The sequence below is a fragment of the Ischnura elegans genome, chromosome 5 (genome assembly GCF_921293095.1).
Source record: "Ischnura elegans chromosome 5, ioIscEleg1.1, whole genome shotgun sequence".
Lineage (NCBI taxonomy): Eukaryota > Metazoa > Arthropoda > Insecta > Odonata > Coenagrionidae > Ischnura > Ischnura elegans.
Window position 1 is genome coordinate 124,197,704 of NC_060250.1, and position 23,622 is coordinate 124,221,325.

Below are 23,622 nucleotides of genomic sequence, written 5' to 3' on the forward strand. Positions count from 1 at the left end.
GATTGAGGATTGAGATGGAAGGCAATTCAGTGTGCACGTAAAGGAAAATGCATGGGAGCACCGTCTATGTTATGAGGAAATGAAGATTTTTAGGTGCAATGAAATTTGGGTTGAAAGAAGTACATACATATCTTGTTAGTTTGAAGTGAAATTACAGAAAACAATTAATGAGCTGAATGAAGAGAAGTGAAGCCTAGAAAGTATGGGATTGATTAATGATAAAAGCAGTGTTCGTGGCAGATTCTTTTTTCCTATTCCATTGAAGCCATATAATTATTGTTATAACTAACATAGATACTGCCCTAAGTTGTGATTCAGTGGTAAATGATACTTAGTACTGTTCATAGTAGTTTTAATATTATATTTCATCTTCATTTTTATGTTGTAGATATGGAAGGGAATGAAGCGTCTACTACTATTTCGTCAAATGTTGTTGAATCAAAGCCTTTAGAAATTGAAGATGCTGAAGAGACTGCGGGAGGTAGGTGCTTGAGAATTAATGGTTTTGTTTTCAATAGTACACATATGTAATTGGAAAAATTTAGAATTGATAGAAGAAGAGAAGGAGCTGACATGTTAGGTGTAGAGGTGTTTGGGAATAAAATGAGTTTGTTCTCAGAGACCCAAAATCTCAATTCATTAAAAAAAAATTTGATGTATGGAATGGAGAGATAAGTAACAGCGAAAAAATCTTCCTCAATCAGCCATTCTCTTGTAGATTTAAAACAATGCACAAGTTTCTGCTTACGTTTCATGAGTTGGTGACATCGTTATAGAGTTCTGCTTCATTAACTCATTGGGAGAAAGTATTGGCCACAATGTTGTGAAAAGTAAAGATTGAGGGGAGGCAAATGCGAAAAGAGAGAAGTGGCAGATAATTATTTGTTTTATAATTATATTCTGGGTAATCAGTGGGGACTCGCTTGGTATGAGATGTGGATCAACATCAACTTGCCAACAGCAACAGCAAAGGGAAGGCCCATCAGCTTTTCACTGCAAATAGCTGGAGAAGTTGGTGATAAATCAAGGAAAGGACTTATGTGGGCCCCTTTATTTTTTAAACTCCATCTTTCAGCCCATAAAAAAATGGTGAACAAAGCCATTGGTAGAAAATGGCAAGGGAAATTATTTTGATTGGTTTTTCTGTTTTAAAGGGTTTAAGAATACATGTAGAATTTTGAAAAAATCTCTCCATATCTCTGTCATTGCAAGTGGGCTATAAGAACTGTTGAATCACATTTATTAAAGTTTCCTTCTGGGAAAAAGTAGTGATGGAGTAGGGATATGAAGATGGGGTATGTTTTGATGGAGTCCATGAATTAGACATTCAACCCATCTTTGCTCTAACTGGAGATGAAGCAGGGATTTGAAGATTCAATGGGTTAGTGTTACACGTACAAATTCATGATTTGATCGCATCCAAAGATTAGAGATGTAGCCTATTGTTGGGGAAAACAGTTCCTCAACATCGCATTTTATCGTAGGGTTCCCACTAGCCCGGGAAACTTGGGAAGTCAGGGCATTAAATCTCATTTTGTCAGCTAATGATAGGGGATGATCCTCTCCCACTTATTATCAATAACAGAGACTTGGTTACTTCCACAAAATATTTATAAAAATTTCTATTTTACGACTGGTTTTGGCTGTTACACCATTTTCAAATACAGAAAATATAAAAAATATGGTGGGGACAGGTTTATACCTATATACTATGTTTTTTAATGGAGTTGGGTTGGTTCTGAGCTGCGATTGGTAATTCCCGGGGGGGAAAACAAAGTTTGTCATTCGGGTTGTGGGGGATTTGGGAGGGTGATGAGTAATAAGGGGGATGGGTTGAGGAAGGTTATGTCGTTAACAAGGTTTCCGTTTGTTGCTATCTCCCAGATTTCCAAGGCATCCATCCTTCTTCCTTTACTGGTAAAATGGAGTATTTCTGGATCGAAACTGCTTGTTCGCTCGCTTGTTATTTCCTTGTATTTGCTTACATCTGCCAGCTCTGCTCACAGTAATGGGCTAGGGTGGAGATTGATGAGAGGCTTGCACAACAGCAGGTGTGGTGTATGTAACTTTAAGGCAGCAAGGGCTGCTGTACAGAGGTCAAAATTGCCTCATTTAAATGAAAAGTTGTTTCAATTGTACATTGCTCTACCTTTGATGGGAGAAACACTGATAGTATGAAATCATTTGGCAAAAGTTGTTGAAACTTCTAACGTTTGGTAAAAAATCTTGGAAAGTGCTAAGTAAAAATTAATGGGAACTGCTATGTATCAGTACTACAGTATAGGCAATCATATCAGGCATGTTTGTGTCACATTAGTGGGTAGCATTAAGTTTTCAATTAAGAATGAGTCTGTTCTTAAATTTTTTTGGCTCACGGTACCGGTCCAGTTCTACCCCACCGGTTCTCGATACTCAGTTCCAAGGATTAACTCTTATTATCTGAATTAATGGCAAATTTAGATGAACAACCACAAAAAGTGAATGAAAATAATTTCACTAAAGATGTAAATTAGCAGGAAAGCTTTGTAAAAAAACTTAAGATCGTCTCCATAATTTTATTTGCCGAGCAAAAAAGTTTAAATAACACGTTGAACTAAAGAATGCCTGATCGATCAGTATGTCACATTACATCAGGCAGCCATCAGCTGTTCTTTCTCCAGGTTTTGACTTTTCAACCTTACCTTAAAATTCAACATTTTTACCCTATCTGGGTCTAATCCTTTATTTTTTTGGCAGAAATATTGCCATGAATAGCCGTTCACTGAAAACATTAGTGGTCGATGCTGATTTTTAAAGGCCATACAGAATATGCTTGGAGCACAGTTTACATACTGCATATCATCAGGATCAATAGGGATCTCCCTCAACTTCTGACGACGTCATCTGTTATTTTGTTAACTTGTGAGTCAGTTCAAAATATATTGTATTCTGCAATGTAGCTTAAATTGTTACTGAAATGGACAACTTATTCGCATGCTTCACTGTCACAGTTCTTATAACCTCAGCAATAAACTGCTCAACACGCTGGTACGGCGACATCATCGATCATAAACTGGGCGGCCATGAGTAAACACAAAATTGTAACGCAGTGTTGCATTCTACAGGATAACCACACCTTTCGATGCCTTTCATAGGTTTATCAACTTACGAACAAGCTCTTGGAGCGCATCTTGCTTATATGTCGAAGAATTACTGTATATGTACATGATTCAATCGTAAGACCTCTTTCAGATGAAACAATTTTCTGCTGGCCGCCGTTCACGGCACAGCACACGGCATTGCAGAGAGTCGTCTCATCTGAAAGCCACCTGAATTTCACGCAAATGGCTGCCGACAAAAAGGCATTTTGTGGTGGACTCAATGGCGTTTCTGAAAGCGGACTCAATGTAGCATTGTCTGTATTTCACACCGTAGTCAGTGCATCGCTGGGCCAAATGGGCGCCGTGCCATCAACGGCATGATTCCACTCGTTTGGAGATGTTCATAGAGACCGATGGTAAGTTGAAAGAATGGTGCCGTGGACGGCAGTAGGCAAAAAGTCAGCTCCTTTGAAAGCGGCCGCGCTACGGGAATGTCACAATGTAGGCAAGAGCGACAAACTGATGGACCCTTAAATGTGCGAGTAAGCGAGCAACCCCCCAAAAAAAAACATGGAAGCCATGCAATCAGAAAGTAATAAATGCATTTTTTAATCTCTTTTCACTTTTTGGCCTCAAATATGATGCTGACCATTTTGGCTTTGGGTGCCAAATTCAAATCCTTGCCTCCATTCTGAGCCAGTTCCAAAGTACCAGTTCTCGATACTGGTTCCACAGCTAAGAACTGGCAGTACCGAGAAAGTACTGCAACCGACCCATCTCTACATTCAATAGAAAAATTTAATTTTCAACTTAAAATTGTGTTAATATATAAATGAAAAATGTGTATGATCATCGAATCTATGTATATACTTGCAAACATTTCAATTTGTATATCTTCAACCTTAATTGCTCAGGTTTCTATGCATTTCAGATGAAATAGAAAAAAATGCCGATCCTCAAGGGTCTACTTCCAGCATCAGAAGTACAGCGGAAGAGGTGAATGATGGTGAGAAGCCGTTGGGCGAAATGCCAATTTCTGGTGAAGGTAATACATCATGATTGGAAACACGTGATCCAAACTTTATGAAACTTTAGATGTTATTTGAAAATCGGGACTTTTCCGGAATCCCTAAATGGAAGGTCTATCTACATGAACCAGTGCAAGACAGTATTACACATCATTTAATAATCCACTAAAAAGCCTCTAAATAATACATAGTTTGTGTTGAGGGGTGGCACTGACTGGCTTGGAAGAAATGTAGAATAAATATGAGCCTGGTTTTAATTTATTGGATGATAATGCTTTGGTTGACATTGTGAGGAGTGTGGACAGGAAAGGCTCTCAGCCGTGAAAAGGAAAGCCACAGGAAAGAGATTGCTTGACCACCTTGGTTACAATAATGATGATGACACAGTGGAAACTTGTTTTGCCTACATGGTATATTACAAAAATTGCATTAGAAATAGAGATGGGCAATGTACTGGAAAAAATCCTATGATTAACGTTTAAAAATATATGGATGTAGCAAATCCCTGCCACAGTATGCGTTCAGTATAATATTAATAATAATATTTATTTGCCTGGAGATCTTGGTACATACGTGTTGCATGATATACAGCACGTCAATGTTTAGTTACAATAAAAGACATTTAAGGAAATAATAATAAACATTACCCATACAGAACATATTTACATAGTTAAATATTCGTCAATAGAATAAAATAAATGTATCAAAAATAACTCCTTCACCTTAAATTTAAAATTAGGCATTTTTTCCAAGCTCTTAATGTTTCCAGGAAGCTTGTTGTATAGTAGTAGTCCCATGTTAAGGGGGGAAAGGCTGGTTTTACTGGTTCTGATGAACTTTACATGTAAATTGCTAGAGTTCCTGGTGTAGTGGTCGTGAATACTATCGTTGGTACTTGGTAGCATACAAACCAAAATTGCGTTTAGCACAGATGATTGCACTCAACATGCAAACACACGGAATTGGGAGAATGGAGAGTTTCTTGAAAAGAGGGCGACATGGAGCTGCAAGGGGTGCACTACACATCAGTCTCACTATCTTCTTTTGTATTTTAAAAACAACATGAGCACAGGGAAAAGGGCCCCAAAAAAGGATGCTATAAATAACGTGGGAATAGAATACACAGTATTAGATTGAGATTAGTACTTCATTGTTAACTGTTGACCTACTGACTATAACGAGGTGTATCTCTTAAGAGCAGTAGATAACTACCATATTTCTCCAAATATAGTCCCCCCGCCTAATTTTGAGGCTTCAGTTTCAGGAAAAGTTAAAAAACTGTGTTTGAATATAGTCCCCCCCCTTTACTTTTACCACAGGCATTTTTGGAAAAAAAGGGGGGACTATATTCAGACGTACATAGTATTTAACTGGAAAGTTAGGCAGGGTTCACCCATTCTACCTCTGATGGCAGGAATATACGTAACTGCGAAAACAAGTGTGTGATGTTTATTTTTCCAGCCGCTAAGTGCCACAAATATCACAAAACAAAGTATCACAAATGCAATTCAAGCAACCGCACTGATTAAAATTCAACTGAATGAATACCCAGCTTTCAGGTGCAGATCTTTGCAAATGATCCACCAAATTAAGGTTAGCATAGGTTCATGTGGGGAGAAGACTTAGTGTGTGTGCTTGCGTGCTGGGCTGGTTATTGTCAATTGTCACCTCGGGGGCGGTGATCCAGTGGCCGCTGGTGGTAATTTAACCAGGGATTGCATTTGAGCAGATATTAGATGATTTATTTATATTATGATAATACTAATCAATGAGTCATGTATCGCCGTAATAGAGTACATAGCATGCAATACATATCACTGGTATATTTGGTTTGTGCGAACGCATGCTGGTTCTGACGTCATCTTTACGCTGGTTGAGAATGATGGTAGTGTGAACAGGGCATGAGGGAATAGTGTAGAGAGTAGCACTAGCAGGTAGTGTAGTACACTACCTGCTAGTTACTCTCCAAATATACTCGTGTGCACTCGCGTCATTTTGTGGTCTGCTCCCATCACCCATGTAAGCAGTGCATGCCCCCTGCTTACCTCGTTCCACCCGAGCACCCACAAGCGATCGCATAGACTGAATTTGCAGCCGGCGCAATGCCACAGGATCGCACTCTTGTAGAGCGGTGAATTCACCAAGGATATAGCTGTAGCGTTTGGAGCTTCATATTTCATTCATATATAGACAGAATTTTTTATCTTTCTCGTGGTAAAGGAATAGTTTTCTTTTATAATTCATTTATGTTTGGGTATGCACTTGCTAATATTCTTATATGCACGTGCTACCATTGCAGTGATCTCTCCAATGCCATGAACTGGACTGATCGGCACCAAGCTGGTCCGTTCGATGCATTGCCAGAGCTGGGCAGGGATCTCACCGTGACTAATGTGTCTTCTAGCAGTATTATTTGCCAACTACAAGCTAGAATGCAAGATGTGCCACACCTGGGCTATGAATAGTCTGAAAACCACTCAACTATTGACAACAAACCTTAGCTATGCCGCCGACTTAAAGTCTGCTCCTCTTGGTATGACTGCCATACCCTTATATTCAAATCCAGTCCATGATGCTCACTAATTCATCTCATTACTTGGAAATTACTTCTGTTTTCCACGTATAATTTCAGAAGAAAATTTTGTCGTTGTCAATCATGATGTCATGCTGAATAAATCCACAATGTTACCTGAATACCATCTTAGACATGAAAAATGTCTAGATACATAGGTGATTCACTCACCAAATATTGACAGCCTTCTCTGGCAAATTTTTCATTTGATCACTGTATCTTTTAGTTTTTTATCATTAATCCATATGCACAGAGCAAAAGGCAGAGAAGTGTTCAGCCGATTACAAGACTGGAGAGTGACAGTGTTGGTAAAGGTTGTGATAGAGTTGTGCCGAGTTTGCATGGGTTAGACTAGTCAGAAAACAGTTGATCGGTTAGTTGACATCACTCCTTCCCTGCATCTTTGCAGCTGATTGATATTTTCAGTGTTCTGTACATTTCACTTGCATGTTAATTCAGTTCATGTCATCAATGAAACTAAATAAAACATCAATGAAACAACAGTAAAATTTTGTGCAGAAAATTAAGTCTTAGGACCTGTACACCAAATTGAAAATAAAGTACGAGTACAAAAGTGATATCCTCATGCACAGATTTCAGATGGTGTTTCTGTGCCAGTATTTTTTCCCCCTTCCTCTATCTATCCCCTCCTCCTCACACTCTTCCTTTGTCTCACCACTTCAAGCATTTACAGTTCCAGTCAGGCCACATTTTTACCCTATGCTTTCTGGCTTTTTCTATCTACTGCAGCACCTACTCTCCCTTTTCTTTCCCTTCAATGAATTCATGTATCAATGTATGTTACATATGTATATATCAATCAATATTCAGTAAAACCTCTATGCAATGAATTTGTTGGGACCAAAAAACCATCTCTTCACCGCGGGGGGTTCAGTGTAAGGGGGTGGTTTGTGGGTTGCATCTCCATAGGGTCACCCTAGTGTTCCGTGTGCTTTATGATGCAAGTTGAGTAAATTTCTCTATGTTGCTTAATTCACCTTTCGTATAGTGATGATAAACAATTTTTATTACTTACCATCACCACGGCTATCACCCTGTGATTTTCTATCTGCCTATTTCAAATTGAAATTATATATTGTTTTTTTGTCCATTCTACTTTAAGCCTCATTACTTACTTTAGTTACAGCCTGAAATTAAAGGATGCCAAAAATGATGCCTGTGGATTATGTATTTTTAAAGTACTCCTCAATTTCCCTCTTGTCTCGTCGATATTATTCTTGGTGTGTAATAATTTAAGTCGATATCGATTGGCAGTTTTATGCAGCAACTTTGCTGAAAGAGCAAATATTGCCCATTAAAATACCAGCAAATACATATGTTTGTGACCAGTATGTATTATATATCGATGAACAATGATGGAAGTTAGGTAGGGTGTGTTAGTTACCATGAGTAAAAATGTTGCAGTTGGCAATGCACTGAGGTTACAATGGCAAACGCAGATGATGATGACTTTATGGAAGCTGAAGATGATCGCTATTTTGCAGGCAAACGTGTTTGTCTGTACCGAAAACGCAGTACTATCCTCAAGTACGCCAGGTAATATTTGAATCCATACCTTGTCGCCGTTCATCCAGTAATTTTCTCTTTATATTTGAAGAAAATTTTAAGCTATGTTTGCCCTTTTTCAGTCCTTTGCACTGCGACTCTTATTTTAAAATGAGCACCACTTGCAGGCTAATATGTATTATTAAACTGGAATACATATATCCAGGAAAGCATAAGATCCGTGGTTCGATTCATGGTCAAGATGAAATTTTTTAGCAATGTAAATTCACATAAGGGGAAAGATGGGGATAGAAACACATAACACAGAATGGACAAAGATTATATGTATATAATTTTCATTTAAAAGGTAAAAATATGTATGTATCCGTATATGTCTGAATATAGTCCTCCCTTTTTTTTGTGGTAAAAGTAAAGGGGGGGACTATATTCAAACACATTTTTTTAACTTTTCCCGAAACTGAAGCCTCAAAATTAGGGGGGGGGACTATATTCAGAGAAATACGGTATGTATGTGCATAATAACTTTTTTACTGGTATATCACCTCCCATAAATGCACTCATTTCTTTGGATTTCAGATAAAAGAGAGAGAATTCCCAGTCATCATGATTCAACTTCCAGTCATAAAAGTACAGTTCAAAATTTGAATGATGGAGAGAAACCAGACGAAGAAGTGGTGCCAGATTCTACTGAAGGTAATGCATTGTAATTGAAAACAGTTACTCAAACATAATTAAAGTTGCATTTTTTTCGGAAAGTGAGACTTGCCTTCAAAATCATAGCTTTAATTTTATTTATTTGTTTATTATTGAATGCCAAAAACATCACAAAGGCCTTTACAATGGGTCAGTAAAAATGATGAATAAATATCAAAGAACAAATATAGAAACAGCAATTAACAAAAAATAGGGAGAAATCACATGGAAGGGCACTGTTGCTGAAAGTCAAAACTGTTGCACGAGTGGGATATGTCGAGGGCTGGGGAAATGACAAAGGGGGTGAGAGGAAAGATGAGCCCTTTCATAAGGATTGTTGGGAAATCGACTGTCAAAATATAATTTGGTGTAAAGTTTCTGTACTAGGGGTGATGATGACTGGAATGTTCAGTGAAAACAAGAAGAGGTGATACAAACGGTAAAGATCCATTGATAATTGAGTGAAGAAACTTGAGATAAGATAAGATTTTGCAGAGCAGTTGATCAGATGGGAGAACATTTTTCAAGAAGGGGTTGACAAATCCAGTTTAAATGGATTTGAGGGCGAGTGGTTCAATTTTTTAGTTAGCTGTACAGGCAGTGATCATGTTACTATATAAGCGCGTGTAAGAGGCGCACCTTTTTTCCCAGAAATTGCAGCCGAAAATGGGGGTGCGCCTCTTACACAAACTTTTTATCTTCCCCTCCTCCCTTTCACCGGTCGTAAGTCCAAGGGGAACTGAGTGGCCTCGGTTTTCAGCGTGAGTCAGTCATCTGAAACCCTAGATCAAAAACAAGCGGTAGGCAGGGGAGTTTCTCCCTTAGTGACATATTTTTAAAATGCTCCTGTTTGCGTTTCTTACTCGTAAGCATCGCGCAGTCACGTCGGTAGGTACCTCAGATGTGAACATGGAAAAGATCGCGCGGGGTATTTCGCTCCGGAAAGCGTGCTAAATTTACTGCTACGAGTGGGCATACCGCGGCATTTATACTGCATATACCTAGTACTCGCTTATCAAATGTAGAGAAAAGCACAGTTTTGAAGGACAATACCTGGTCAATAGTCAACATCTGTCTTGCCGAGTAATTTCCATTACGCTAAGGGCCTGCTTTTTCAAAAATCATCTTCAGACGCTACTATAAGGGTTATTGCAATTGAAAATTATGTTGGTGTTAAAAATGCTGTTTAAAAAATTCAAACGAGTGCGTACATTGTTTGAATGAATGGCGGATAGAAGAAATCGAAAATGCTTTTAAGTGAAGAGTGCTGAAGGAGAGGTAGAGGGGAAGGAGCTTGCTCCCTCTGCCTATCCTCCGCAACGACGCTGAGGGCAAAGGTGAAAGGGAAGAACACGTCCGACCTTGCATGAGACTTCGTTGTCTTTAAAGCGAAGGGGCGAAGGCATGTGATATACGCAGTTTGCGTTGCCTAAAGTTTCCAGTCCGTCTTGTCTTGTTTGAATGCGCTCATGCTACGCTTGTTTCTTCCATTATTGTGCTGTTTGGACTATTTTGAATATTAGTAGCCTTCTTATAACTATAAATCTTTGTGTCAATCAATTAGAGCTTAAAAAACTTAAATTCTGTCAGATATACGTCGCATTAGATCTCTTTCTTTTACAGAACCTCGTGCGTGTCATACAATTGCTGAAAGATATCAAGATATCTTTGAGCTCAGTAGGTGACTCACCTAGCATTTGTATCCAGAAACTGGGAGATCGACTAAGGTCAGTTGGTGAGACGTGGTAGGGATGAAACAAGTGTCCATTGTTCCCGCGTAACTTGATATTTTCCTTGGAGGCAAGTGATTTATGGTCGATGGGGTCTCAGAAAGGAAAAAAAAAATGTCATAGGCATGGACTGATGGAGGACCGGGGGTATTTTGTGAAATCTGCAACGTGGTTATTTTCTACCGGTGCTAAGATTCCCCCGATTGTTGTCCGATCTCTTGGGAAGATTCACGCTATGTGCCTTTCGTGTTTTGCTTTAAAATTTTCCACGGCTGAAATTCTTTTGCAATACTCCGACGAGAGCTTTTAAAAAAATGGCACGTGAGTAGGACAAACGTCGTAGTGCAACGGCGTATGCGAAGAGAGGATCGGAACTATTTCTACTCCCTCTTATGGGTCGTTGATTCACGAAAGCAATGACTGAAAATTTTGGATTCAGATTCAATTTCTTCGACGAATTTGGATCCGAAGTACATTAAGGTGAAGGGCATTATTCGTGGATATTTGGATCTGAGGTAACCGATCCTACCGTCCCTAGTAAGCATCATAAGGTTAAGGCTACAAGTGAATACCTACTAATCTCCGAGCGCCATACATATCGTGTAAACTTAGCGAAAAAATGCTGCGTGAATTATAAGTATTGAAAGTGGAAAATTTGATGGCTGTCGAAAGTCCAGGCTTAAGTCTGCGACGCCGCGCGATAGAATAAAAAATGCCGAAAGGTTTTTTTTTCTTTGGCTCCGATGCTCAAAATAGGGGTGCGCCTCTTACACACGCTTATACGGTAATTATATGTATGAATAGGTATTAATGACATATTTACTAAAAAGCCTTTTTATTTATTTTGTATGTGTTTATTGCAAAATTTGGAAGACTTTGGAGGAATGTGGATATTCTATTTCATATTGCTTCAATTATCTTGAGCTTAGATCATACTAAGTGAAAAAATAGCTTATCTACTGTGTACGTTTCAGAATTTAATTTCTCCCATCATCAGGGCTTAGATATTCTTTGAAACTTGATAAAATAAGTACCATGCACTATCATGTGCATTGTCAACTGGCAGTTTTTTCATTTGATATGACCTAAACTAGAGGTGAGTAAAGTGCTTTTAATGTTAGAGGTTGAGAAGTATAATAGGTACTGCATATTCTAATTCAGCATGTAATTGTGGCAGCATTTTGTGAAAAGAGCCAAACCACTAGTATTGTAGTTCAGTCTTTCAATGCATTAGTTCACCTGAAGTTTATGGTTATTTTTATATTTTGAGAATTGTGATTAAATGATGAGAAATATTTTGGTAAGTACATAGACATTATGATCTGCTTTGTCACCCTGACGAAGACTTACAATTTTTTGCCTTTCAGGCATGGCAGAAAGAACCCTCAGCTCTCATCATTCAGTATCCAGTAATAAAAATGCATTAGAAGATGTTATTGAAGGTGAGCAAGTGTTATTTTCTTATCAGGGATAAATTGTACCTGAATATGTAATATCGAAATATTGGTACTTTTATGTTAGCCCATCACCTTTTGTTTGTGATGACCTTCTTACAAAATTTACCTTTGAAAATGTTGATTATGAATGTCTATGAGTATAATTACCCATATTTTGGTCATGACTTTTTAAAAAATTGAAGTGAATATGTAAAATATAATCTCAGGAGTAACCTTTTTTGTGTAATTTGGGCTGAAATTATTGTTTCATCAGTAGTACTGATTGAAGAATGCTGCCACATGGTGGTGGTTTCTGCTTTTAATGCACGGTTCAAGAATGTGTTGGTGGTTAATGTAGAAAATCCTACCTAGTCATTTTGTGCAAGCTGTGCCGTTTTAGGGAAGTTGGCATACTACATCAAATTCGCGGATAAGAGTGGTGAATAGACATCGTTTGACGTGGGCCATCGAAAATGATCACGAAAAAAATTTGAAAACGCCCGGTTTCCCCCTAAAAACCTCTCAAAAAATTGAAAATGGTGGGGAAAAAAATTGACCTCTGGGGTACCTTCATAGGCAGATCCAGGGGGGGGTACGGGGGCACGTGACCCCCCAGACCCTGAAAAAGATGCAAGATTTTTAATACGGTCCCATTATCATTGCGTTCGTTTTGTATTACAAGATGTCCTTGTGCCCCCCCAGAACAAAATCCTGGATACAGCCTTGCTTGTGCCCCCCCCAGAAAGAAATCTTGGATCCGCCCCAGGGTACCTTCCATCACGCATTCAGTTACTGCTCCCGAACCATCCCACTCATCGGAAAGATCATCACGGGTTCGAAGACTACAAGGTTGCAGGCTTCCCCTGACTTCAGTATTGTTTATGTATGCCAAACGACGGCTCAAATGAAATGGACGGGTCAAAGTTGAAAAAGCATTGAAATTATCATTTAAGTAATAATAAAACTTGTTGGTGACTTCAACGACCGCATATGCGGGCCCCTGAGTGAATGAATACCATCAATACATCAACATTCAAAATTTACTTTTACCACTTCTCAATCTAAGCTCACCCAGTATGAACACACAAGATGAAACTCGCTTTTGAAAAAGTTTCTTAAGTTATCCCTCTTGTGAATAGCATTATTAATTTCCTAAAAACTAAGAAGTTTTCATAGTTATCTATAATTCATCAATGTTATCTATATTTCATCAATGATTTGCTGTTTTCCATTAAAAGTTAGTATGAATTTCTGGAAAAAGAACAATAATTTTATTTTACCACAATTCTTGATCCACAATTCAAAATGAGTGTATTTAAAGATTCAACTAAAGTTGAGATGACAAAAAATCAATTGGCTTTGGAGATGATAAGTGTGTCTAAACAATGTCACCCAACAAAAACAGATACCTTAGGAAAAGTGCAATTGAAAATAGCTGATGTAGGGCAACAACAATCAATGTAGGGAATTTATTCAAAATGAAAGGGGAACGTAAAAGTATATGGTTCATACCTGCTTCTCCATTCCCTACATCTTAAGGATTAACCCTTAGGCTGTGATAGCTCACGATTTTAGCTGCCAGCCAGCGCAGAAGAGACCCCTTGGCACAAGGGCTGGTCTGTTAGAGTTAAGCCCTTTAGCGATCCTTATGGTGAGGGAATGTGTCCAAGTGCAAGATATCCAGGTAGCAATAAACATTTTGGGTAAATACCCCAGTGAGCAAGATAAACGTATAAAAACATTCCCACACTCTAAGGGTTAAACCTTTGAAGTTAAGGTTCCCTTCCCACCCCAATGCTGATGGCACATGGTCCTGTTGAACCAGTATCTCTCTTGTGCCTGTGTTATAGTATGTACAGTAGATTCCGTTTAATGGGTCTACCGGTTACTTGGGGCAGATCTTGAAGATTAGAACCCAAAAGGGGAATATCCCAGAGTACTCTCTGCTTATTTGGTACAGGATGCTGCTTTATTGGGCCTTGAGTCGGCGACATAGACGCAATACTCGCGGCAAAATTAAAATTTTTTTGTTTTCAAAATACAATTTTTATATTTTCCTCCTTTTATTTACTCTTTTTTTTCACAAATGGTCCTATTCTTACCCTATTTTGAAAGCTCTTGTTGTTATACTATCCGCAAGAAGATAGGACTTTTCTTTAATAGGACTTAGTAAAAGACATTCATTCAGCGTCGCCCGAGGCAGTGAAAAATATATTTAACAAAAATGTTATAATTCTTAAAAATGACAATAAATTAACGAAACTCACTGATTTATTAATCAAATTAATACTTTAATAAATTTATGTTGCATTATAAACATTCTTTAGTCTTCTTTCTACAATTTAAGTTTTTTATGCCCATATACAAGAGAGTTCGCCTAATTGGGGTAGCTGCTTAATTGGGGCCAAAGGGACAAGTCCCGATATGTCCCAAATTTTTTATTTTGCAAAATAATTCTTAAATGTCACAACTTGTGCCATTCATCTTCCATATGGATGACCTGCTTTGAAGCGTGAACATTGATATGAAAAGTTTCATTTAAATAAGTATCACGGTTGAAATTAACTAACTTCATTTGCTAACTTCTTTGCTTACATTTCAGAGAAAAGACAAGAATCCATCATCCACTCTCAAGGTTCTTTGGCCACAGATACAGCTGCAGTTGAAGATTTGGATGATGGTGAGAAGCAGTTGGAAGAGGAAGCATCAATATCTACAGAAGGTAATATATTGTGATTCAAATCAAATGGAATGCAATTCTTTTTACTAGTGTCAAGTTTTTCAGGTCCTTCAAAATGAAATTACACATTACTATATGAACTAGATATCAAGCTTTCAGTGACAGGAAAAGAACTAAAGAAATTCCATTAGGCTAAATTAATATATGTGGTGTAAAATGAGAGATGTGCACCTTATTGCTTTGTAAAATCATGTAGGAGAGGTGTAATTTCTTTGCATGTTCCTTTTTGTTGAATGTCTCTGTCAATTTTTTCCATAATTCTAAGAAAATAAGCTAAAATTTATTTACGATGGGCTGACTGTTTTACATCCAAGTGCTAACTCACAAAGGTCCAACTATAGTACCCCTGAGAGACCACAAAATGTTGTTAAATAGGTGGTGAGCATCACAGTAGCCCATGCTAGTGAACATCAAAATGATCATGTGTTTATTTTTGAGCTAAATTTGCAAAATCTCGTTTACTTAAGATTGCTTCTTTGGAATTGGTGGCAAAATTCTACCCATGCACTGCAAAATTTGCCAATGTATTTTACAGGCCTATGACACACGGGTAATTGAATGAGAGAATGTAGCTCTTTACTTCATGACATTCGTTAAGTCACTCAGTTTCTCACCAGTACATTTATTCATTTCTGGTGTTTGTGCATTATCAATGGTGTTTATTGTAGACATAACGATCAAATCCGACAACGGAATCAAATCCTCTCATCTAGTAGCCCAACAATACGAATGCACTCAGCTGGCAGTATCCGGAGCATAAATGCTCACCTCCAATTCTCCAAGCTTAGGAGGTGAGTGTTTGTGGTCCGGATACTGTCAGCTGAGCCTATTCGTATTGTTGGGGTCTTAGATGAGTGGACTTTATACGGTGGGCAATTGTTGAGCATTTGTGCAGTGGAGGTATCGATAAGAGTACATAATCAGTTTAGGCATACCCTTGGTCTTAAGTGGTCAAAATTTGAACATGCCAAAATATTCACAATTGATTTATGTACCAATTTAAATGGTTCTATAAAAATGGGATGTATAAAAAATGTGAAGCGCTTCTTATGGGTTTTTCATGAAAAAACTTTGGATGATAAAGCAGAGTGAATCACATATTGTGTTATTTTGTGTCTGAATTGATGCCTTAAAGTTTGTATATTTGTTTAAAAAAACACTAAATGAGTTATCATGCTTTTGTGCAAATATACTTCAGTCGAACCAATCTTAGGATTGTAGACTTATGATGATGATTAGAGAGACGTGAAAATCGCACCTTCATTTTTATTTTATCGCATTTTCAATAACAGTTTATTGCATTTTGTAGCGTCTATTTTTTATTTTCATAATGAGGTAGATGACGATAAAATGTAGTGAAACACAGTTATGTGACAAAATACAGAATATTTTAAATAATTATGTTGTATAACAATAATAAATTAAGGAATAATACACATAGTGGCGGAGGTGTCGCTTGCCCGCGCCCACTTGTAGTTCGCGGCCACGTAGAGTCCCAGCCAACTAGCAGTTGGCCAGTCCCCAGTGAGAAATGGTTCATCGAATCTACGTCGAATCTTCGTCGATTCGACGAGTATAGATCGATATGTGGTCGACGTCGATTTTATTTGTTCAATCGACGATTTTTCGACGTGTTATTCTCATTGGTCAGCGGGGCCAGCGTGTTGATTGGCTTAGTGATGTTGTGACAAAGTCTTAAATTTAACTGTGAGACTCTATGAAAACATATGTGACACAAATTATAAAGCTAAAATTAAATAATTATTATATTAATTCATACACATTAATCTTAATCTCGGAGAACAATCTTTGATTCCTTTTCATTCTGCAACTTTACCGGAAGCGCATGTTGTTTAAGATTGAAGGCAGTCTCCAACAGACTCTACCGGTCTCTACTAATCTTTGGACTCTGTCAATCTGATAAACCGGTTGAACCGTGGGAAACCAGTGTCGGTTGCTGTCGGTGTTTCGATTCGTGTCATTTCGATACCTTTAGCCTCGCGTCATAGATATCAACATCTCACATTTTTTCTCAAGGGTTTCTGATTATTATTAAAGATAAATACGAAGGACTTGAGGTTACAATTCACCATAATAAATTTGAAACAGACTAATTATTTCACCCGTCATTTGTTTAGACAATGCGTGCTCGAGTGAAACCCGTCGTTGGGGCAGCAATAGATGCTCTTTATTAGCCGAAAAGATCTATATTTCTGTAATTATTATTAGTAATCGCAGGTAAGAAGACGGTACCACGTCGACATAGAAAACACGTCGATGACATCGACGTCGAAAACACGTCGATGACGTCGACGTCGAAAACACGTCGATTTTCGGACCATATAGACATCGATCGATGTGTTGCCATCGACGTTTTATCGATGACTACTTCAATGTCGAATCGACGGCGATTCGATGACTCATTTCTCACTGGGGTCGCTCACTTGCTTTAAGCGGTGAGTGTCGGCAGATCATTTAAACTGCGCTTGGCACAAAATGTATGAATTTTGCCGTCGAAAATGCAAATTTGCGTAAAAATATCATCAAAGTCGCATCTATATCGCATTTATTTGCACACATTGCATTTGCGATTTTCACGCATCTCTAATGATGATATTGGCATTAAAATATTAATATGCTAATTATCTGCCCAGTTTTATTGATGATATGACTTAAAATGGTGATCTTTGTGTTTAGTTGCCAAAGAAATATGATTGGCAGATATTCAAAACTGCTGTTAGCACCTTATTGAGTTAGAGACTTTTTTTTGTATTTCAGATTTGAGAGAAAGAATCCTAAGTCCTCGAGTTTCTACATCCAGCAACAAAAATGCATTAGAAGATGTAGATGAAGGTAAGAAATGGGTGTGTAAATTTGTTTGACTTTCAATGGCATTAACTCTTTTCACTCCTATAGTTTGATTACAGGTTAATATGAGAAATTTCCCGTTTCACTCAAACATTGAGTCCCAATCATATGTGTTGTCAATGTCTTATATTTCTAGTTTTCATCATGCTCCTGCCTGCTTCTGTGCCATTTCCAGTTTATGTAACATATTTTCGACATACATATGTACATTAGGGTAGGCCGAAAAAAGGTTTTTTTTTTTCCTAATCAAATTTGCACTGTGCAGGAAAGTTGCAAAATGATATAAGGATCTTGCACACAAAGTTTTTTTCAAATCAGATGATATTAACCACTGCCGCCCGAGCTCTAAAGTTTAAAATTTTGCAAAAAATCAGGCTGATTTCAGAATCAACCGGTTATGAAAACGAATTTTATGAAAATATAATTGGATAATATTAAAGATTGGTTACATGTTTATAGTTTATAAAAATGAAATTTGAAGTTTATTTGACAAAATCTATGGTTCAAACAATGTCTATGAATTAACAACAAAATTAGAGTATAGACCACCCGCACAACACAACTCATTTTTGCCTACGTTTCTAAAATTCCATTTTGAGGGCTAAATCGCGGGTAAAATAATATTTATTTCGATTGAATTTAAAGTTTTAGCAAATAAGTCATCATATGGTAGTGAATAATCCCACAAAAACTAATAATAAGGTAAATTATTTTAAATTAACATCAATCATAATGATGAATAACGTGCCTGTGGAGCTATTTTCAACAAGAAATTCAGCCAAGGCTGAGAAAGAGCAGAACATGAACATGACAGAGAAGAAGCAGGAAAATGATTATAGGCACCATCAATGTGCAGGAGACCAAAAAGAGGAAGAGAAGGCTTTGCAGGTTAGAAGAAAAAAGGAACATCCGAATGCTCCACCCTATTTTGTCATAACACTTCTGTTTGGAAGACAAGAACAAAGTTAGAAGGGAAAGGGAAACATAGCGCACGTCTCTTCAGAGGAATGTGGGAGCTGTTAAACTGCAAGCGCTTTACTTCAACGAGAGGAAAGACTCTGCTTTCGTTTATAGTCAATCAAAGCAAAAAACAGTAGTGGAGGAGCATGTAACTCTCGTTCAAGAGACCGGGTCACGCTACTTAGGGCATGTGTCAGCAAAGCTATTGGCCTCTAAGATTCCATCATGAATTTTCTAGCGGAGGAAATTATCAATATTGATGGACTACAATCAATTGGGTGCGATGGAACACCGGAAGCCATGCCGGAGTAATCAGGAGAATAGAAATAGCCCTAAGAAGAAGAGAAAGAAATGGCCCATTGGAGTGTTTGCCTGCTTCATTGCAATGACCTTCCATTGAGCACCGTCAAAAGAACTGATGACCCTGGCAAAATTTGTTATCGAAGTTTACGCTCCAATGCGGTTTTCAATAAAATTGAGACCACATTGCACGGAAGGCCCGAAGCATATTATGAATATGATTCTTCTTATGTAATGATTGGATAGAGACATCAAATTATGCCTCTACTCTACAATTCAGGGAATTTCACCTCTACTATAGAATATGTATGCTCCCTTGCTTATGGAGCAAATTATATTTTTCATGACACAAAACAACCCTAATAGCATCAAACGTCCTACTTTAAAGAGGTACCAAAATTCTACAATTCATTTACTGAATGCATGTTTTTTATTCCAGAACACACTTCCCTAACTTTTTTTACTTATATCTCGGAATGAGACATGTTTTAGTGCTGAAAATTCTTATAATCTATCATGTCTGAGGTACTACTGATCTGACAATGAGTGAGTAACTCTGGCCCCCAATTACTGTATCACTGCACAAACCACAATCCCATGCTCCCCATGTCATATGGTTGTCTTTATCAGGCCATCGTGTCTCTTAATGAGACTAATAAGTTATTCATAAGGTTTTTTAAAGGACATCTCTTTTCTTCTACCCTTCACAGGACTTCCATTTTACTCTCTCGATGGATCTTTTTTTAGCCTCCTCATTCTTTGGTAACACCACGTTTCAAATTTTCCCACACTTTACTTTTCTGATGCAGTCAACCTCCATGCCTCGTTCCCATTTAGAAGCATGCTCCATACTGTAACCGGTGCCGCTTGGCACGGTTCATGGGTGTCTAAATCGGCGTTTACGAGGTAGGGAAGGCTTATGTAATTTTGTATGAATGTGTGCTTATGTAATTTTGTGTGAATGTGTGCATGTGAAAGGGAAGTGAAGCGTGAATGACCCGGTGCTGTATTTTTCCATCCCCCTTCCCCTCCCACGATTCTTCCACCTAGGAAGAACGGAAATTTCCGATGTGTACGTTATTCGCAGCAAGTTTACCCCACCCCAATGTGTAACAAGAACACCTGCACATGGCAAGTTGAAGGTGATGTAACCCGCCAACCCCGACCCTCCACAGACTTTGGCGGAAAACCCCCCCCCCTCCCCTACTGAAGAATAGCGGAGAACCTGCTATCCTGGGTTTTTCCCCCTGCTCACCCCCCCCCCCCCCCCAGAAAGTGACCCACGGGGCTATAAAAGCGAAGTACAGGCGATGACCAAATCTCTATTCGGCTTGGTAACATAGCCGGAGGCTCTGGGTCTCCACTGATGCAGTCCTGTGGACGAGAGAGAGAGAGAGAAGCAGCAAGGCGTGGAAGTCAACGTAAAATTTAAATACGGCAGTAGCTAGGAAAGAGGAGACGAGAGGGAAGTTTCCGGTACGCACAGTAGAAAACGTCACTCCATAGCGCCCAGTGAAGAAGTTCTCTCATCCCACAGGGAGACCAGACGCAGCAATGATTGATCGGAGTCAGCCGAGGAAGCCTTATCCATCCGCAACTCAGAAAGAGCGATAAGTACTCTAGCCACCTATAATCTCCCCCCCAAAAATTCAGAAGAACCAGAAGAGCCCCATTTCCCCCCACTATTCAAGATAAGAAGAATTGCGATACATTCCCGTGCATTTAAAAAAATATTTTTCTTGCCCTCCCTTTTTCCCGTGTGTGAATGGTTAATTGTAGTTATTAGGACAGAAAGTGATCATTTGGAATTGGCGTTTGTTATTATTCAACCATTTTGCACTATTTTACGCCAACAATTGTTAAACAGAGTTTATTTTCTTTTGTTATTCATTAATTGCTGTCACATGGTATTTAACTGGCCAGTAGCAATAGTTTAATTTCTTTTTTTGCAGAGAATAATTCATTTATGTATTTTGTTGTTCATTTTCAAGTCAAAGTGTTTATTAAAAGTGTTGTTGAAATTGTAAACTGTTACGTAAGCCTTCGTTATTTCGTATGCGCCAGCCTCCATTCAGCAAGTGAACCCACCCCAAACTCACTTTTCCATTTCCGTTTCCCCCACCTTCCCTTATCCCCGAACCACGACCCGCTCACCTTGGGCGAACCCTCCAAAGAATCCTCCCCCACCCCCGAGGCCCGGACGGACCGGGTTACAATACGTAACATCACATGTATTGCTTCCTTACTTCTTTCCATTTTTGCATTCTCAGCTATACATAACTAGATTCTTCTTTGTGTGGGATGCCATCTTTGCCTGTGCTATTCTACTGCCAATTTCATTCTTGCGTCTTCAGTTGGTGGTTACTTGGCTTCCCAGGTGAATGCTTTCACCTCAAGTTATTGGTTCCCTTGTTTAATTCTGGTCTTAGCCTCTTCTTGTCCGCAGCAGATTAATATTTTAGTTTTATTCATATGATTTTTCATCAATCATCATCATCAATGGCAAATCACTGGTACATATTTATCTTCTCCTCATTTGAAACTTGATAAAATAAGCACCATGCACTATCATGTGCGTTGTCAACTGGCAGTTTTTCATTTGATATGACCTAAACTAGAGGTGAGTAAAGTTCTTTTAATGTTAGAGGTTGAGAAGTATAATAGGTACCGCATATTCTAATTCAGCATGTAATTGTGGCAGCATTTTGTGAAAAGAGCCAAACCACTAGTATTGTAGTTAAAACTTTCAATGTATTAGTTCACCTGAAGTTTATGGTTATTTTTATATTTTGAGAATTGTGATTAAATGATGAGAAATATTTTGGTAAGTACATAGACATTATGATCTGCTTTGTCACCCTGACGAAGACTTACAATTTTTTGCCTTTCAGGCATGGCAGAAAGAACCCTCAGCTCTCATCATTCAGTATCCAGTGATAAAAATGCATTAGAAGATGTTATTGAAGGTGAGCAAGTGTTATTTTCTTATCAGGGATAAATTGTACCTGAATATGTAATATCGAAATATTGGTACTTTTATGTTAGCCCATCACCTTTTGTTTGTGATGACCTTCTTACAAAAGTTACCTTTGAAAATGTTGATTATGAATGTCTATGTGTATAATTATCCATATTTTGGTCATGACTTTTTAAAAAATTGAAGTGAATATGTAAAATATAATCTCAGGAGTAACCTTTTATGTGTAATTTGGGCTGAAATTATTGTTTCATCAGTAGTACTGATTGAAGAAAGCTGCCCCATGGTGGTGGTTTCTGCTTTTAATGCACGGTTAAAGAATGTGTTGGTGGTTAATGTAGAAAATCCTACCTAGTCATTTTGTGCAAGCTGTGCCGTTTTAGGGAAGTTGGCATACTACATCAAATTCGCGGATAAGAGTGGTGAATAGACATCGTTTGACGTGGGCGACCGAAAATGATCACGAAAAAAATTTGAAAACGCCCGGTTTCCCCCTCAAAACCTCTCAAAAAATTGACTTCTGAGGTACCTTCATAGGCAGATCCAGGGAGGGGTACGGGGGTACGTGCCCCCCCAGACCCTGAAAAAGATGCAAGATTTTTAATACGGTCCCATTATCATTGCGTTCGTTTTGTATTACAAGATGTCCTTGTGCCCCCCCAGAACAAAATCCTGGATACAGCCTTGCTTGTGGCCCCCCCCCCCCCCAGAAAGAAATCTTGGATCCGCCCCAGGGTACCTTCCATCACGCATTCAGTTACTGCTCCTCATTTTTGCATGCATTTTGGCTATGATTTCCTTATGGTAAATTAGTGAATATTTTTTTATTAATGACAAAATGTGACTGCACATTAGAAACATCTTATATATAATGGAACTGTTTTTAAGAAATGTTTATTGTAGAATACCCTTTTAGTTCATTCAGTGATGTCTTTTGCCCTTGGTAGGAAGTGTGAGCACAATGTTGAGTGCCAAATCTAAGTCCTTTTATCTTTCCTTAGGTTATGATGCTGAAATTATCCAAGAAATGGAAGTAATGGAAGATGAAATAGAATATAAAATGAGAAAACCATTTATTGGGGGATATATCCAATATCCTACAAAAACTGAGTACCACAATGCAACTACAAACACAAGTTTCCTGCCTTTAAGTCAGAGTATGTATTCAAGGAATAATTTTTGATTTTAATTTAGATGCCATCACTTCCAACGATGCAAACACTGGATAGGTTGATACTTTTAGCATCAGCTTCATCAAGGATGCTAGGATGCAATATCTGTAGAATTATTGATGAAGGTCCAGCGCGAAAGAGGTGAACAGACCAGGCTCTTGAATTACGGAGATGCTGCTCGTCTGTCTTGAGTTTTCTATACTTTTGGAAGCCTTTTTTGTTAATTACAAGGGTGGTACGTGTGGCAGGGGCACAGCTAGGAATTAAGGCTGGGGGGGTTTAGGTGCAACCAATACCGGGGTGTGTGGGAGTATGGAATACCTTCCAGGATAAGCGGTAGGTGCGAGATTAATAAATTGCAGAATTTTAAGATAAATGGTTCAAAATGATGAGTTTTACGGCTTTCTGAGGGATATTTTATTAATCCTTACACTATTCTATTAATAATATCAATCCAATTAAGTAAAATGGATTAAACTTAAAAATTTCTCTGAGCTCTGGGGGGGGGTTTATCCCCCAAAACCCCTCCCTCACTGCGC

General features: G+C 38.3%; 1 protein-coding gene across 3 annotated transcripts in view; it reads left to right on the top strand.

Annotated features, from left to right (window-relative positions):
* The window catches only part of LOC124159526 (IQ and ubiquitin-like domain-containing protein), a 52,722-nt gene that overhangs the window by 1,418 nt on the left and 27,682 nt on the right, over window positions 1–23,622 (top strand). The window contains exons 3-10 of one of the 3 annotated variants that reach the window (XM_046535394.1): window positions 389–481; window positions 4,012–4,125; window positions 8,784–8,900; window positions 11,998–12,072; window positions 14,669–14,788; window positions 17,585–17,659; window positions 21,826–21,900; window positions 22,913–23,068. In XM_046535394.1, the coding sequence (XP_046391350.1) occupies window positions 389–481; window positions 4,012–4,125; window positions 8,784–8,900; window positions 11,998–12,072; window positions 14,669–14,788; window positions 17,585–17,659; window positions 21,826–21,900; window positions 22,913–23,068 (825 nt within the window). The remainder of the gene's footprint in view (window positions 1–388; window positions 482–4,011; window positions 4,126–8,783; window positions 8,901–11,997; window positions 12,073–14,668; window positions 14,789–17,584; window positions 17,660–21,825; window positions 21,901–22,912; window positions 23,069–23,622) is intronic. The other 2 variants (XM_046535395.1, XM_046535397.1) reach the window with 2 other exon arrangements.